This window comes from Anoplophora glabripennis, unplaced genomic scaffold, assembly GCF_000390285.2.
Source record: "Anoplophora glabripennis isolate ALB-LARVAE unplaced genomic scaffold, Agla_2.0 scaffold44, whole genome shotgun sequence".
NCBI lineage: Eukaryota > Metazoa > Arthropoda > Insecta > Coleoptera > Cerambycidae > Anoplophora > Anoplophora glabripennis.
In genome coordinates, this window is record NW_019416229.1 from 1,190,650 (window position 1) to 1,207,191 (window position 16,542).

At 32.5% G+C, this 16,542-nt stretch overlaps 2 protein-coding genes across 2 annotated transcripts; both read left to right on the top strand.

Annotated features, from left to right (window-relative positions):
- The first annotated feature begins 435 nt into the window (after positions 1 to 435).
- LOC108917659 (facilitated trehalose transporter Tret1) lies at positions 436 to 4,296 on the top strand. Its single transcript, XM_018724379.1, has 2 exons — positions 436 to 525; positions 2,343 to 4,296. Exons 1-2 carry the CDS (start codon positions 456 to 458, stop codon positions 3,680 to 3,682), a joined length of 1,410 nt encoding a protein of 469 aa, XP_018579895.1. The 5' UTR covers positions 436 to 455; the 3' UTR covers positions 3,683 to 4,296.
- Positions 4,297 to 6,359: 2,063 nt separating this feature from the next.
- On the top strand, positions 6,360 to 16,469 carry LOC108917700 (facilitated trehalose transporter Tret1-like). The gene is made up of 2 exons (XM_018724437.1): positions 6,360 to 6,445; positions 15,056 to 16,469. The coding sequence occupies exons 1-2, from the start codon at positions 6,376 to 6,378 to the stop codon at positions 16,387 to 16,389; spliced, it is 1,404 nt and encodes a 467-aa protein (XP_018579953.1). The 5' UTR covers positions 6,360 to 6,375; the 3' UTR covers positions 16,390 to 16,469.
- Positions 16,470 to 16,542: the final 73 nt, after the last annotated feature.

Below are 16,542 nucleotides of genomic sequence, written 5' to 3' on the forward strand. Positions count from 1 at the left end.
TTTAGTATTTACAGTTTCTTAGGTATTACTTAATTTCATTTGAATATGGTTACAGTGTCGTAGTACGGATCTTGTTTAAATTTATATATTCTCCTTTTAATAATTTTTTAGTTTCATCGCTTTTTATATTATGTTTTTTTACTGTCTATAAATAAAATGCTCTTAGAACCACGTACTATTTGTTTTATTCTAGCTTACAGAAAAACTAAGTTGTAGCTAAACCATTCCAATTTGCTACTACTATCTAGAGAAATTTTACTCAGTTGTGAAAAATATCATCACCTAGTAATGCTGTGTGGGTATTAAGCATAACAAAAAGAGAATTTGTTTTACAATGGTAGCGTACTTATAATGTATTTAATTATTTTTATGATTGTTTGCATTTGCATGGTATATAATCAGAATTTGTGTGAGAGATTTGGGACAACACTTACTATTATTCAGTACAAATCAAAATGACAGTGAAAACTAGTGTTACCGATATATTTAGGGGAACTTTCCCTCAGTTGTTCGCTGCTGTATCAGGTAAAAAAATTTGTAGCAAATAACAGTGTTTAATTAACAATGTCAAGAGAATTTGCGTTCTAATCTTGATATATAGATTCAAATAGAATAAAAGCCACGTCAGTTTTTATAACAAGATAAGGCAATTCAGCTGTCATGAAAAGAATGTGAAGTAAAACAATACCAAATGGAATATATTACAGAGTGTTTAGTAAATTATTATGATTAAAATAAATGTAAGATTTGTTATTAATTTGTTAACAAAATTTAGGGTTTAATAATTTGTAAAAATAAATAGCTTTTGGTTTCTTAAAACCGTCTTAGATGACATAATTTTAATGTAGAAAACGTTACCTATTGAAAAATTAATAATATTTTTTCGGTAACCTCAAATTTGAAACATTTGAATACATTTAAAATATTGATAGTACATAGATTGAACATTCTGGTATAAGGGGTTTGGCATTAAAATTTTTTAAGTATTGTCTACAGGAAAGACCACAGTATGTTATGACCAGTAATAATTATACATTTAAGTATGATATAATTCACCACGGTGTACCGCAGGGTTGCATTATTGTACCGATATTATTTTTGATTTTTATTAATGACATCCATTATTTTTTGTTAAAATGTATTTGTTTTGCCGACGACACCACTTTAATTGTATCACACAAAAATTTTCCACGGTTAAAAATAGTTTCAAAACAGACAGAAAAGTAGGTGAAAAGTGGTTTACTCAAATTCAAAGTGAATGTCAATAAAACTTAGAAACTTTTTATTTCCTCTAATCGAGCTAATACAAACAGTGAGGTTTAAAGCTGTTGGGTGTGGTTTTGGATGATGGTTTAAATTGGACAGGTCATGTTGATTATCTCATGAAGGTGTTTCCAAGTACTATATTTTTCATTCGATAGTTAAAACCTATATAAATAGCCTTAATACTTTAATTTCCGTTTACATAGCCTCTTTTCAGTCGCGCTTATATTATGCATTTTATGGGGCAATTCCAGCTATTCTAATAAAAATTATTATTTATAAAAAGAAGCAATTAAAACTACCTATGGCTAATTAAAACAGCAGACATCATTGTCAACAATATTTTCTGTGGTTTTTGGAATTTCACTTCTTTCTTGCCTATATATTTACTTTAACCAAAATTCAAAAGAATATCAATAACTTTTGTCTCCTGCCAGATATCCATAATTATAATACAAGAGTCTTTGCGGTTTACCACTTTTTTTTATCAGTATTTAGTCATGGCGGTTAAAGTTTTTTGGATTGTATTTTTATAAAATTTTAACATGTATCCTGTATGTCATTTTTTACTTATGTTTTGCTTACAAATGTGTATGTTCTTTCTCGTAAAATGTGTACTTTGACTTGCTATAAATATATTATTTATGTAATGTGTCAAATAATAAATTCTATTCTATTGTATTCTATAGTTTCAAACTTGATATATTGACATACGTTTTAATTGTGAATAACTTAAAAAAAAAATGTTGATAACTTATAGCTACACAGAAAATAAGATTTTCAATCTTGAAAAAGCCCACTTAATTTTTCAAAAATATATAACAGGATAAGATGAACATGGGTACACAAAGCAGAATTTTTTAACAATAATGACTTTTCTCATGAAATGAGAAATAAAAATTGTTTCCCTCTTCGAACTCCATTCGTGGACACATTGTATATGGCAAATTTTGTAAAGTAATTTCATTTCTAATAATTAGAGATACCTCAGAAAGTGACAAATAATTATTGCATATCAACTGCTGAGTTTTTGAAGTAATTATCTGAACAAATTTACTGAAACTGTTTTTCTTGTATAGGCACACTATTTGCAATTTCCGATGGCATGACAGTGGGATGGACAGCTCCTATGATTCCTTACCTCATCAGTGAAGAAAGTCATATCAAAACTACACGGCACGAGGCTGAATGGTTAGAGACAGCTCTACTGGTGGGAGCCTTTTGTGGTCTACCAACTACTATGTTCTTCACAGAAAGGATAGGAAGGAAAAAGTCCTTGCTTCTAGCTTCATTCATTGTATTATTCGCTTGGTTAGCGATAGCGTTGGGAAACAACATGATATATATATTTGTAGCTAGATTTTTCTGCGGCATAGCTGGCAATATGGCATTCGTTGCAGCTCCAATGTACATAGCTGAGATAGCGGATCAGAAGATCAGAGGATTTCTGTCTAGCATAATCTATTTAATGATGCTGGCTGGTTGTTTGATTGTGTATTGTATAGGACCTTTCACGCCATTTTATACAGCCCCCATCCTAGGAATATGCATTGCCCTGACAGAACTATTAGTTTTTTCCTTCGTGCCCGAGTCTCCATATTACTTGCTTTACAAAAATAAACCAGAACAGGCAAGAAAATCTCTGGAACACTTTAGATCAACGGTTGCCGTGGACAAGGAGATGAAAGAGATTTCAGACGCCATAGATAGGCAAAAGACTGAAAAAGGACGGATACAGGATCTTTTTATAATCGACAGTAATCGTAAAGCTTTGTTGATAATGACAGTGTTGAATGCTGGTCAAAATTTCTGTGGGATCGGCGTCATTATGATGAACTTGCATCTTATACTAAGTGAAGCGGGTTCTATTTATCTCGACGAGGCTACCACGGGAATACTGTTTGCTGTGATAATGCTGGTATCAGCTACCGGTGCTTCTCTTCAACTGGACAAATATGGTAGAAAGCTGCTCCTGATAACTTCAGCCATCTTGACAGGCACATGTCTGCTGATCATCGCCCTCTACTTCAATTTGAAATATGATGGTTACAACGTTATCAGTGTAAGTTGGATACCAATAGTGTCGGTAATGTTGTACGCGGTTACTTTTAAGATAGGCTTGGGCATCGTGCCCATTGTAGTCACAGCCGAAGTGTTTCCCGCAAAAATGAAAGCAATAGGCATGACGATTGCGGATGCAATGTACGTTGTCTGGGGTATAATAGCACTGCAGGTGTACCAGTGGCTTTACATGTACGGCTTGCACGTTTCCTTCTACTTGTTTGCGGTATGTTCCTATCTTTTGGCAGGTTTTACCCAGTGGTATATCCCAGAAACCAAGGGGAAGAGTTTGGAGGAGATTCAACAGATTCTGAAAGGGCGGAAATTTTCAGAAGTAATAAGTGCTCCTACGGCATGAAATGCATAAATGTGAGGGTAAATTTGGCATTAGCAGGAAATCGAATTTGTTCTTGGATATGAGCTTAGCGCATGTGTTAGTCAGCTGTGAACAACTTCTCTCTTAAGATTTCAATCTTTGGAAAACTTTTACCCATTTATGTGTTCATAAAAACATATACTCATATTAAAGAAAAAAGAGGGTTTCAATATGTGTTAAACTTCAAAAATCATAATATAATAGTAGAATTGTGTGAAAATTAAACAAGGTATGTGTTTTTGTCATATGGAAGCATAACGTTAACCTACTTAGCAAATGTCGTAAGTCCATTTTTTATTCAGACAGAGATTTTGGTGGACTTACGACTATTTCTGCCCTTGAATCGAATGCAGTGGACATTCGACATATGCGTTTTGATGTTTTCGCGTGCTGTTTACTACTGAAGTAAAATCTGACATCTCAGCATGACAGGTTCATGCACTGCCAGCTAGATGCCACCAAAATCTCTGTATGGATAAAAAGTGGACTTACGACATTTGCTAAGTAGGTTAACAAAATTAAGGTATTGTTAAGACATTTTGTTGTATAAAATAAATGTTTGTTTAATGTATCAAAATATAATTGCTTTATTACTTTATCTTAATTTCTATGCATACACAAATATTAATAGCGGCCTTCAAAATGTTGCAGATAAGGTTTTATCTTCCATTCATCGCATATTGATTTGGAAAAGCAGTGATAGAAAGATAGAAGATAGAAAGTACTCTGATCATAAATGATTACAATCCATGTGACCGCCAAGCGTAGGTAATCAACGCCTGGCACTGTCAACTAAAAATCTCTAAATCTTAACGTCACCAATATTAATGATTCGTTTACAATGAACAATGACAAACCGTTACGTCCACGCTCGAGATAATTCGGTCGCTGGTTGGTTGAATAAAATCTCGTGAATAATTACACCAATCCCAGAACGGGAATTTTGTGTTTTAATGTAATCTTGATCTTATTATTTAGATTTTACCCAAAATTTAATTGTCAATATGAAAGAAATAAAATTACTGTTCCAAACAAAATTACTGATTACGTGGCCTTTATTCTTTTATGAAGGGAGGCTCTGTACATATAGACTGAGACACGTGTTGCAAACCACTACATGTATGTTAAAATTTTTTAAAATTTTTATACAAATCTTGGAATGTTCAGTTATTATAATTAATCCAAAACTATTCATTTGAATATCAGCAGAAATTTTAATGCGCTAATTTACACATATCTCCGCAGTTATTTGTAGCAGTATGTTGGGTTGCATAATACTATTTAATGTACTAATAATTATTAGAAACTTAAGGATTTATATTTATTTAAAAAGATTTTATCAGATTCATGTATATCTTGGAAGGTCATCTAAAACTTAAAATTAGAATTTTCTACTTTTTAAAGGAGAGTTCGTTTGGTTCGGTAGGATTTGTGGAAACAAAAGAAGTGCTTATATGTTATAATTATGGCTAGCTTCCCATCTATTATAATGAAAATTACCACTTTCTTGGGCGTTAAGAACTGTTAAAAGTTTTTGAACTAGTTGTATCCAATTACTTTTTTATTACTGTTTGCCTCAATCAGTTACATGCATTGATAAAATTAAAGAGAACGATAGATCCAATATCTGTTGATCTTCCCTGTAAAAACCATGTTGACGTTCTGTTATTACATTATACTTCACTAGGAATGAGATAATTTTTTTATAAATACATTTTTCAATAATTTTGCGTATTACACTTTGGGCAGTTATAGGTCTACAATTATCAAGACGTAATCCACTATTTTTTTGTGAATTGGGATGACAAACCCTGGTTTTAGATCAGCTGGAAACGAACCAGTTTGTAGAGACAAATTTATTATATTCGACAGGACGTGAGCAATATGTGATGCTACACTTTTAATCAACTTTGTTCAGATGCAGTCGACACTACACTGAAATAGAAGGTGTTATAAAAGTACATTGTGATATTATTATTAAAATTAACATTTTTAAAATGCCTGTCTAGCTGATAATATAATACATATATTTTTGGAATAATATATTTAAACAGAAATTATAATGTTATTTATTAGTAGTTTATAAAGCAGTTTTTGCTTTTCCAACGAATGTAATTTTTTCTCTCTAATGATGGCAAATAAAATAAAACTTTTACCTAAGGAAAGAAATAGTTGGTAATACCGACTCAAAAGTTATCAGATAATAAGTTTTCTGTTATTTAAGATATACGTTTTTATGTATGTTAAATCCAGAAAAGCTGATTAAATTTTTGCGTCGTTCTCAGAACAAATGCATGGTAAATGGTAAATATTTCCTTTTATTTTTGTTAATTATTCGATCAAGTTGTATGAGAAAGTAGTATACCTAGAAAAAAAATATATGTACTTTTTTTAAATGTAGTTAATACGAATTGCGCCAAATTAAAATCTCAAATTAATCCCGGTTCATTGCCAGTTGCAACTTTTTACCGGTTATTTCTAGAAGTCTAGAACGACAGTTTTTCATTTCCTACCATCGTGCCAATAACTTATCAAAGAATTGTCAAACATTATCTTATATCTGACCTCGGTAGAGCCACACATTGTCCGCGTTAATCCAGTGACATATATATTTGATTAAATGTTTTGGTTAAATATATGTATCAGTTTCTTGGTGACCTGTCTGTTGGTCGGTCATGGCCAGCCACGATACAGGAATAAATATATTCAAAGGCACATGTAATCAACTACTGGCGGCTGCTTCTGGTAAGAACTTTATGGCATTTTTATAAGTAATAAGTGTTCTAGAATTGTATTGTGCAGATAAGTAATAAAGATGTTTTATGACCGTGTGTTCCAAATATTATGTATTTAAGTTGACATCTGTTGATTATTAAAGGAGTTGATGCTACTTCAACAATTATATTGCATGCGGGAAATGAGGCAATAACAGAAACGAAATAGGTATTGAAATATGTTTCAAATTGTCACATGCAGTTGTGGAGATCCATGACGTACTGCATTTTTTTTTTCAAATAATTGTCCTGAAAATCACTTCGAAGATTTATTTTTATTACGTCAATGCAAAACATCTTTTTTATACAGGCTTGCTTAGAGTTTAAAATTTATTTTCTCTGTCGATTTAAACACCTATAAGGCACTGAAATCGCCAGAAGATGATGATCATTTGCCAAATACCGACACTGCTGATCATAATTGGTAAATAATTGAACCGACTTATGTTGTTTTCACAATTGTATTGCAGTATGACTAATTTTTTCTTCTTCAGGTATTTGAAATGGCACTAGATTATTAAACTGAAACAGAAATAAAATACATTTAAAACTTTAACCAGTACAACAAATATTTTACATTAAAAATTAGTCTTAGTTGGCTTAGGACATACAGGGTGTTTGTAAATAAGTGCGAAATATTTTAGGGGGTGGTTGCCGAAGTTATTTTGTGAAAAAAGGTTCATATAAACGTAGGTCGAAATATGCTTTGTTTCCGAAAGACAGAGTGTTTAAATTTTAATTATTTCAAAGAGTTTTAAAGATATTGACTCTTTATATTTGTATTTTATTTAGAAATATTGACTGCAACCTATTAGATAATGTATCAATAGAAATTAAAAATACATAACCCAATAAAATACTTTTTATTTTTTTCTCAAATACGGTGCCTCCTACGAAAAAAATTGGAGGGACTAATTTCATTCAGAATTGATGGTTGATTTCTAAAAAAAAAACTATCAGAACGGGAAAAAGTCAGTGGTGTACCATTTTTGTATTAAGAAATGTTGGGGCAATCCCGCACGAACGCCACTGGTAGAAATATTCGGATCACCCCAAAAAATGCACATTTATTCCACCAAAACGTTTTTCAAATTTCGATTCAATATCTTTAAAATTCTTTGAAATAGTTAATAAAAATAAATAAAGAATTAAAATTTAAACACTGTATCTCGGAAACGAAAAATATTTCGACATACGTTTATATGAACTTTTTTTCACAAAATAACTTTTTCAACCATCCCCTAAAATATTTCACACTTATTTACAAACACCCTGTATGTATATCTAAAAGGTCTAATGTTTCCTTACCCTGGTACAGGGTGTTAAAGTTTCAATAATTTTTCTGTTTTTTCTTTGTATTTCCCACAATTTTTGAGATATGTAACTCAAATTTGGAATGTAGGCTAATATAGATTACCTGCATTATTAACCCTGCCTAATAGTCGTCACGATCTACAGGGTGATACTTTTCTGGGATCGGACCTCTTTTCATCACCTTCATCCTCCCAAAACTTTCCTCCGGTAGCCACTGGTCTTTTAGATTAAGGGTTTAATTTCCTGTTCAATTTTGAAACTTTTTTGTCTCTTGCTATGTTTTCGTATCTGCGGCCGTTTTCGAGCAAAAAAGTAAAAAATGATTTTTTTGTAATTCGCTTAATTAAAAACCGGACTTCAAGTTCCTCTAGAAGCTTCTGACTGACGGATAATAATTATTTTGTTTTATTAAGTTTGACCTTTGGCTTTCAAAAACTACTTCTGCCTACTTAGATAATTATTATTTGAGTTAAATATTACCTAGTTTATAATTACTTATTGATACAGGATAACAAAGAATAAACAGGGCTTATTAACAAATTTCAAAAATCTTGGGCTGATGTTTTGGAAAGTCGTTACTACTTCGTTAAGAATAAATAACAAATTAATACAATAATGCAAACAGTATTATATATAAAAAAAACGTGCGAAATATTAATTCGAAATTGAACACCAAACATAAATTTTGGGAAGATAAACAATAAGTTGCACTCTGACATAAGAGAGTGCATTTTCTTAATTAGTTGTTATTAGTGATAAAAATATTCCTAAAATCTTCGCGGACCCCTCGGAAGGAGATGGCAGACCCTCAGGGGCCCGCAGACCACAGGTTAAAAACCAAATGCCTCTACTAAGTAGAGGATTTTGAAATCCGGCTTTTGCAGGAAGTAAATTTTTATTTTTTTTACTCGAAAACGGCAGCAGATACGAACACATTACAAGTGACAAAAAAGTCTCTAAATTGAACAGGGAATTAAACCCTTGTTCCAGAAAAGTTCAGGAACGTACTGGAAGAAAGTTTGCGGGGCCTGACCCCAAAAAAAGTATCACCCTGTAGATCGTGACAACTATTAGGAAGGGATGATGATGCAGATAATCTAAGTTAGCCTACGATCTAAATTTGAGCTACATATCTCAGAAACTGTGGGAGATACAAAGAAAAAATAGAAAAATTATAGAAACTTCAACAAACATGGTAACGAAGCATTTACGAACATATGTTTATATGAACTTTTTAACTTAGAATCATGCACAGATTCTCCACAATGAATAAAGACATACTGTTATGAAACATCCTGTATATGAGAAATTGATATGGATCATGCATCCCGATAAAATGTGTGGGGTATAGTCTTTCCGAAGTCAGTTGAACATATATAAAAACGCCTAGCAATAAAGTTTAATGGCCAACAACATATTTTAATTATTTATGTTCTGAAACAATTTTATTATATTGATGGTAAATTTCGGTGATGACATATCAAAAACATTGACATTTTACAAAGTATGAGGAAATGCTGTTAGTTTAGGTTAGAAAAGTTATTAAATAAAAATAATCAACAATAAAATAATTCCGCATTGCTGCACTGCACTGCTAGGCAATTTGTCAACAACTTAAATTTATGGCCGGTCGCTCAGTACGGCTGTGTTTGTGCGCCGTTTGTCCGAGTGCGCATTCCTCAACTGATCGTATACATTTCTACCACCACCTCTACGTTTAGTTCGGCCAGACCTAAATAAATATGGGAACAAGTTTTTCAAATATTTCGATGCCGAGTTGCTGCGTAGCGACCGAACCTGGTACATACTGCCTAGCTCTTTGGTCTTCAATTGAGATCGGAAAGACTATACTGATCCATGATATTAATTTTCATTCAATTTCTTTTTGATGAGAATTTTTTTGTTCTGAGAAGTAATAAAAATAGTATGTGATTTGTTTTCTTTAAAATATATAAACAAACTGAAATATAGTCCCATAGAAATAATTTTTCTTACTAGTAAATGAAATCATATAAATGTACGATATATCTTTAGTTAGAGGAATTATAAATAAAGAAAATGGGAACGTGGGGTTATAAGCCATCTCCTAATCCTATATGAATGACGTCTATATATTTTCATATATTTGTCTTTGTCATTGTTAAATATAAAATTTAATACTGCAGCAGATAGGAATTTACGTAATTTTAAATTTTGTTTTTGAATTAGTGCATACATTTCCTGAACTGAAGTATATAAATTTGGATTCTAAAAAATCAAATTTGATCCAATAGAATTTTCTTAAGTGAAATTCCAATGGATATTTTATTTATTATATTTATTTTACTATATCGTATACAAAGCGATTCACAACTTATTGAACAAAATGGGATGGGTAAAAGTCCCATTCAAATAATTAATTTTGAAAAAAAAAATAAAAAAGACAATTTCGAAAACTAATTAACCTTCACTGAAACTAGGTTGATTGCAAAACCTGACCTAGCGCAATGCTCACGCAGTCAATAACCTCGTATAAAAAGTTTACGCACAAAAAACAAAACAATTTTACGAGATAATAAATATGTAGCTATTTTATTTTACTAATTCAGTTATTGCTTTTATTATTGTTATTAATTCCTGCTAATGTTAAAAGTAATCAGTAAATGTAAACTAATAGGGCTGTCAGAGAGAGCCATAATTCAATGGCGTACCAAGCGGATCAACCGAGACATGTGTGAACCGCTGCCTCAAAATGATTTTCACGTTCATGTCATGTTAGTATACTGTCGATTTGTTAAGTTTTAATAAATAATGCGTACACCTAAGTCCCTCGGCTCAGTTCTGACAGCTCTATTAATTAGTATTATAATCAAGAAAAAAATGAGTAATTATGTAATGTTACAACTGTTCAAAGTTTTGTCCACCGTCTCGTAAACACATTTGGGTACGTTTAATTCAATTCTCGCTGGACTTACAGTCGTAAATATTTGTCAGCAGCTGTAAATACTTCCACTTCAGTATAACACACTTTATTTTTTTAAATGTCTTCATAAAAAAAACTTCAGGGGATTTAATTCTGGAGACCGCGGTGTCCATGCTGCTAGTCCTTCTCGTTGAATCCACTGTACTTCTTGAACATAATTTCGAACATTTTGTAGAAAATCGTGCAGGAACCACATCCGTTGTCAAACAGCTATGACCAAGTAACCATTTAAATGCTGTTTAAACTTGCTCTGATTTTGTAATGGCTTAATGAAAGATGTTTGGACTTCTTGAGAGCAATGACTTATTAAAACGCCTTGTAGTATTTTTAAAATTTAACAATAAATCGTTTTAAAAATTCCCAGGTTGTTAGCTCTCTGGGAGTTTTATTAATACTATGTCTAAGACACTTCATAAAACAGTTTAGTTTGAAGAAACCTTCGAATGAAAATATAATTTACTATAAAACTGTAAACCCTTCAAATGATTTTAAAAATACTTATTCCTGTATACTCTTTTTAACTTTCTCTTTCTTCTGTTGAACATGCAATATAACATTATTTCGTTTATTAAATATATTATAATCTTCATTTTATATGTAGGTATACTTGAGCAAAGCTGAAATCTCTAAAAATAATTAGGTTACGACAGCGCAAATTCGATAGCGACGTGTGCAATAGGTATGTCTAAATCAATGTTGATAAGCAAGTTTGTCTCTTTCGGTACCTGATCTGAGCTCATAGCATCTTTACTATATTTAAAGTCTTTATCCTGTTTTAAATCAGGTTGCTAATATTCTTATTGGGTTAATTTGATTTGTTAGACCATCTAAGAATACTACCCTCCTCCCATGTAGATGGGACAAAAGATAAACAAATTTCTCCGTCATCATTAGTCCAAACTATTTTAAAAAACAGCCTGGAACACAATATACATATAAATATAAATTTAAGTTAGTTGTTCTTACCTAGAAAGTTCAAAGTGCATTATTAAGTGAACGACTCTGGCACAACAGACCCAACAAGCACTACAAATAGGCTATGTTTTCAAGCGGGAACGTGCGAACATTTGTAAGACTACAATAAAACCAAATATGTACTCTTATCAAGGTTCTGTCATAAAACAATTTAATAATAACCAGTGTCATAAAGTTTTATTCAAGTACAAATTGATTTATCTATGCAAACATTTAGCTTTAACTAGGATTAAATGCATTTAAGTTGAAAGTGATTTACCCAGGTCTACAAAATCTTGTAGACCACTAAATTATACTTACGCAAATACTTAATATACTTGTTACTTTCATAAGAGCTGAATGTCAATAATTATTATTTAACGAAGCTAGAACGGTTTTATTCCGGAAAATTACCATTGATTGAATTGATTCATTACACAGCCACACAAAAAATCGAATTTCGGTCCCAGAGGTCAGACCATGTTTATTTATGTCGCTGAATCCGAATCCGAGGGCCATTTAACCCCATCACCTCAGAATTTTTCGTAACCTCAAAAAACCAATATTCTGAACAATTAAACCATATAACCTTAAGACTCAAGCTTCCAACGTTAAATCCAATTAACCAAATTCCATAAAAATTTAACTCAATGATATCCCAACCTAATAAGCCCACGAACCCAAACCCCAATAACCCTATAACCCCATAACTCTATAACTAAGAGAATAAATCATAGGCAATCTATATTATTGCAAAACATCACATAGCTGAGGACTTCTTGAAAACCCTAGCACACAAACCTAAAATGCATCCTATATATTGATCCAGTCATTTCACATTTCCGGTCTTTTAATCTACCACTTCGTGTACATCGGGTAACGCTAATGCCGACGGTCCTACCAATTAAAGTTATAAAAAAACGGATTGTAACACTCGGTTCTTTGGTGAATGGGATCATAGTACACAAGGTAATGAAAATGTGGTTAGGGAATCATGGGGTTATGAATTGTAGGGTCATGGGGGTGTTGGGATTTGAGTGCATAGATTTTTAAGATACCCTCAACCACGTTAACGTTTAGCCATAATACATATTACCTATGATTTATTAGTAATGGGGTTATGCGGTTATAAAGTTACAGGGTTATGGGGTTATAGGGTTATGGGAATTTTTTGGGTTTGAGTACTTGGGTTTTCAAAGAGTCCTGAGCTATGTGCTGTTTTGCACTAATACAGATTGCGTATGATTTATTTCCTTGGTTATGGGGTTATAGGGTTATTGGGGTTTGAGTTCATGGGCTTATTAGATTGGAATAAATATTTATGGGATTTGGTTAATTGGATTTAGCATTGACAGCTTGATTTTTAAGGTTATATGGTTTAATTATTGTTCAGAATATCGTTTTTTTTTTTTGAGGATATGAAAAATCCTGAGGTGATGGGGTAAAATGGACCTCGGACTCGGATTCAGCGACCCAAAAAACCTGTAATAAACATGGTCTGACCTCTGGGCCCCAAAGTAATTTTTGTGTGGCTGTGTTATGAGTGACATAACAACATAATATTTTAGAAAACAGTAATTTCTTATAAAATTTAATATTATTGAAAATTTAAAGTTACATTCTCACATTTCAAGAGAAAACTGGTCGTTGTTTGAAAAATATGAAAGTACAATATCATTCGGCTAGCTTTTGAAAAACGTACTAAAAATATATAAAATTATTTCATTAATAATTCGTGTTTTCTTCTAAACGTGTAAAACATTTTTGTTTTACTGCAAGCTACAGTAAATTACAATACGCTTGATAAAAAGGCTCAATAATATATCTCATGTAAGACTAAATGTTCTTATTATAGATTCTATCAAACTCTCTAAATTTGCACAGAGATAACAATAAATATACTTTCAAAAGTATCCGTATATAAAAAATATACTAAAAGAGTGTATCTGGCAACGAAAACTAACACTGGAGCTGACACGAAATGTAAAGATGTGTTTAAATATTTTTTTCTATATCTCCCATTAGGTAGTCATAACCGGAACTGGATTAGTATATCTGTTTTTTTATGGGTATTGGCTTTTATTTTCGCTTCCACAGCAATTGCAAAGCAAATGTTTGCAGATTGTATATGGCAAATGCAGCGCAGCACGTTTATAAACATTTGTTATCCCTGGAATACCTATCACATTAATTTAATATTTACTTATTACAAACACAAAAGCTGAAAATTAATTCCATTCACAACGAACAGTAAATATTTTGTTTTGTTTTTGTTAAAATATTTAGAGATTTAACATCGTTTGTTTTATTATGATATTAAAACTTATTTTAACGAAAAAAAACATCCGTATAAAAATAATTATTTTATTATTTTTATGAGACAAAGAGCAACGATTGGATCGATTCTGTTAATGACAACATAAATGACAAATTATTTATTTGACAGAAGACGGTACAATCACAGTAGCACCGAATACCTAACAGTCAAAATAATGGCTGAATGTCAGCACCATTGATGTCTCTTGGAGGTACGACACCACATTTTTGGAATATAATATATTCACTTGCTATTATATGTTATTAATTAAAATATCTGTTTACATTTTTTTGTATAAACTTGTTATTGTTTCATTAGAGAGATTCATATCCCAATGAATTAGCAGGTTCTATTCCAAGATTGGGATTATTGAAGTAAACCACGAATCGATGGTAAATTTCCCCTTCCACACACTCGTTGAACCAATGTAGCAAAGGTAGCAGCATTCAGCACATGTGTAGCTCTGAAAAATCTTCTACATGCAAGCGAGAAGCTGCTAATGTATATGCTTCAACCTAACATAAAACCATATTTATTAATTCTGCATTGCTACACATATATCATTTTGAACACTTGTAAAATTGATGTAAACAATAAACCACGATAATAAGATAGAGAAAACCACAGTAATATTGAATATACATTTATCATAATATATTGTCTGGAGCTACTTGAACGGTCTCTCACAAAATAATTAGGTTTCATTTTAACAAGCTGCAGTTGTCGAATATGTATATTTTTATATTTAACTCTGTAAAATTATTATTATTAATATTTTTAAGATCTTCAAGGTGTTTTGGATAAGTTGTGAATCGCCCTGTATAAAATGTACGGTATTTGACAAATTTTGAGGCGAAATATAAGGTTTATTCGCTGTAGCGATCCCGAACTAGTTTAGGATGACTTTAAACATTGGACACAAGTCCAGTTTGAATCTGACAGTCCGAAATTCAAACTGTGCTTGAGCCTCTTGTGCCCTGATATAGTTCGAGATCGTTACCGTGAAGCTATAATATGAACCGTATTTTTTGTAGGTTCCCTCTTCGCTATATCAGATGGAATGAGCTACGCCTGGACAGCGCCAGCTGTACCGTATCTGATCAGCGAACATAGCCACATAAAAACGACCAAATACAATGCGGAATGGCTGGAAACTATCTTGATGCTGGGAGCCCTATGTGGTCTACCATTAACCATATACTTGGTGGACAAAATCGGAAGGAGGAACTCCTTGCTAGTAGCTTCATCAGTAAACGCAAGCGCTTGGATAACCATTGCATTAGGTACCAATATGACCCAACTATTAGTAGCCCGTTTCTTTTCTGGGATGGCTAGTGATATGGCGTTTGTAGCTGCTCCGATGTATATTGCTGAGATAGCGGACCAAAAAATAAGAGGTTTCCTGTCGGGGATAATCTATTTGATGATGCTCACTGGCTGCGTGATCGTCTACAGTGTGGGACCTTTCCTGCCTTTCTACGTTTCTCCGGCTATTGGTGCCGTGGTTTCCTCACTTGAAGTAGTTATTTTCGGATTCCTACCAGAAACTCCATACTATTTGTTGTACAAGCACAACCCAGAAGCTGCCCTGAAATCTTTGCAATATTTCAGATGCAATGGTGACATTGAAAAAGAAATAGAGGAAATATCTAAAGCGGTAGAGAGACAGAGAAGTGAAAGAGGGAGGATACAGGACTTATTCTTAGTTAAAAGCAATCGTAGAGCCATAACAACCATGACCGTTCTGAATGGAGGTCAACATTTCTGTGCAATAAGCGTGATCGTTATGAATCTACATTTAATACTGAAAGCTGCGGGTTCTATATACATAGATTCCTCAATAACTGCTATATTGTTCTCTGTAATAATGCTTGTAGCAGCTACTATTGCATGTCTGATAGTAGATAAGTATGGTCGTAAAGTGTTACTCGTAATGTCAGCTATATTTAGTGGCATGTGCTTACTAGCCATCGCTATTTATTTTAATCTGCAGAAGAATGGAGTTGATGTCAGGAAAGCGAGTTGGATACCCATAGTTGCGGTGATGGTGTACGCTGCAGCTTTTAAACTGGGGTTGGGCATTGTCCCCATAGTAGTCACGTCTGAAATTTTCCCTGCAAAAATAAAAGCTGTAGGGATGACTACTGCGGATGCAATGTATGTGGGATGGAGTGCTGTAGTGCTGCAAATTTATCAATGGATGGATAGGACTTATGGTCTGCACGTGCCCTTTTATTTCTTTGCTGGGTGCTGCTTTTCAGTAATGCTTTTTACTATTTTTTATATCCCTGAAACTAAAGGGAAAACTCTAGAGGAGATACAGACGATGCTTAAAGAGGAGCAGCCTTTGTTACAACATACTTCTTGATAGTAATTTATTTTGATGATACTGAGGCTGCTTTTATTTATATGTGAATGTAATAATTTTTTTGAAAATATTGTAAAATTCGGGTGAAAAATTAATTAATGTAAAATTATTAAAATAACAATACTGTTTTAATTTTATTAAATATATACATAA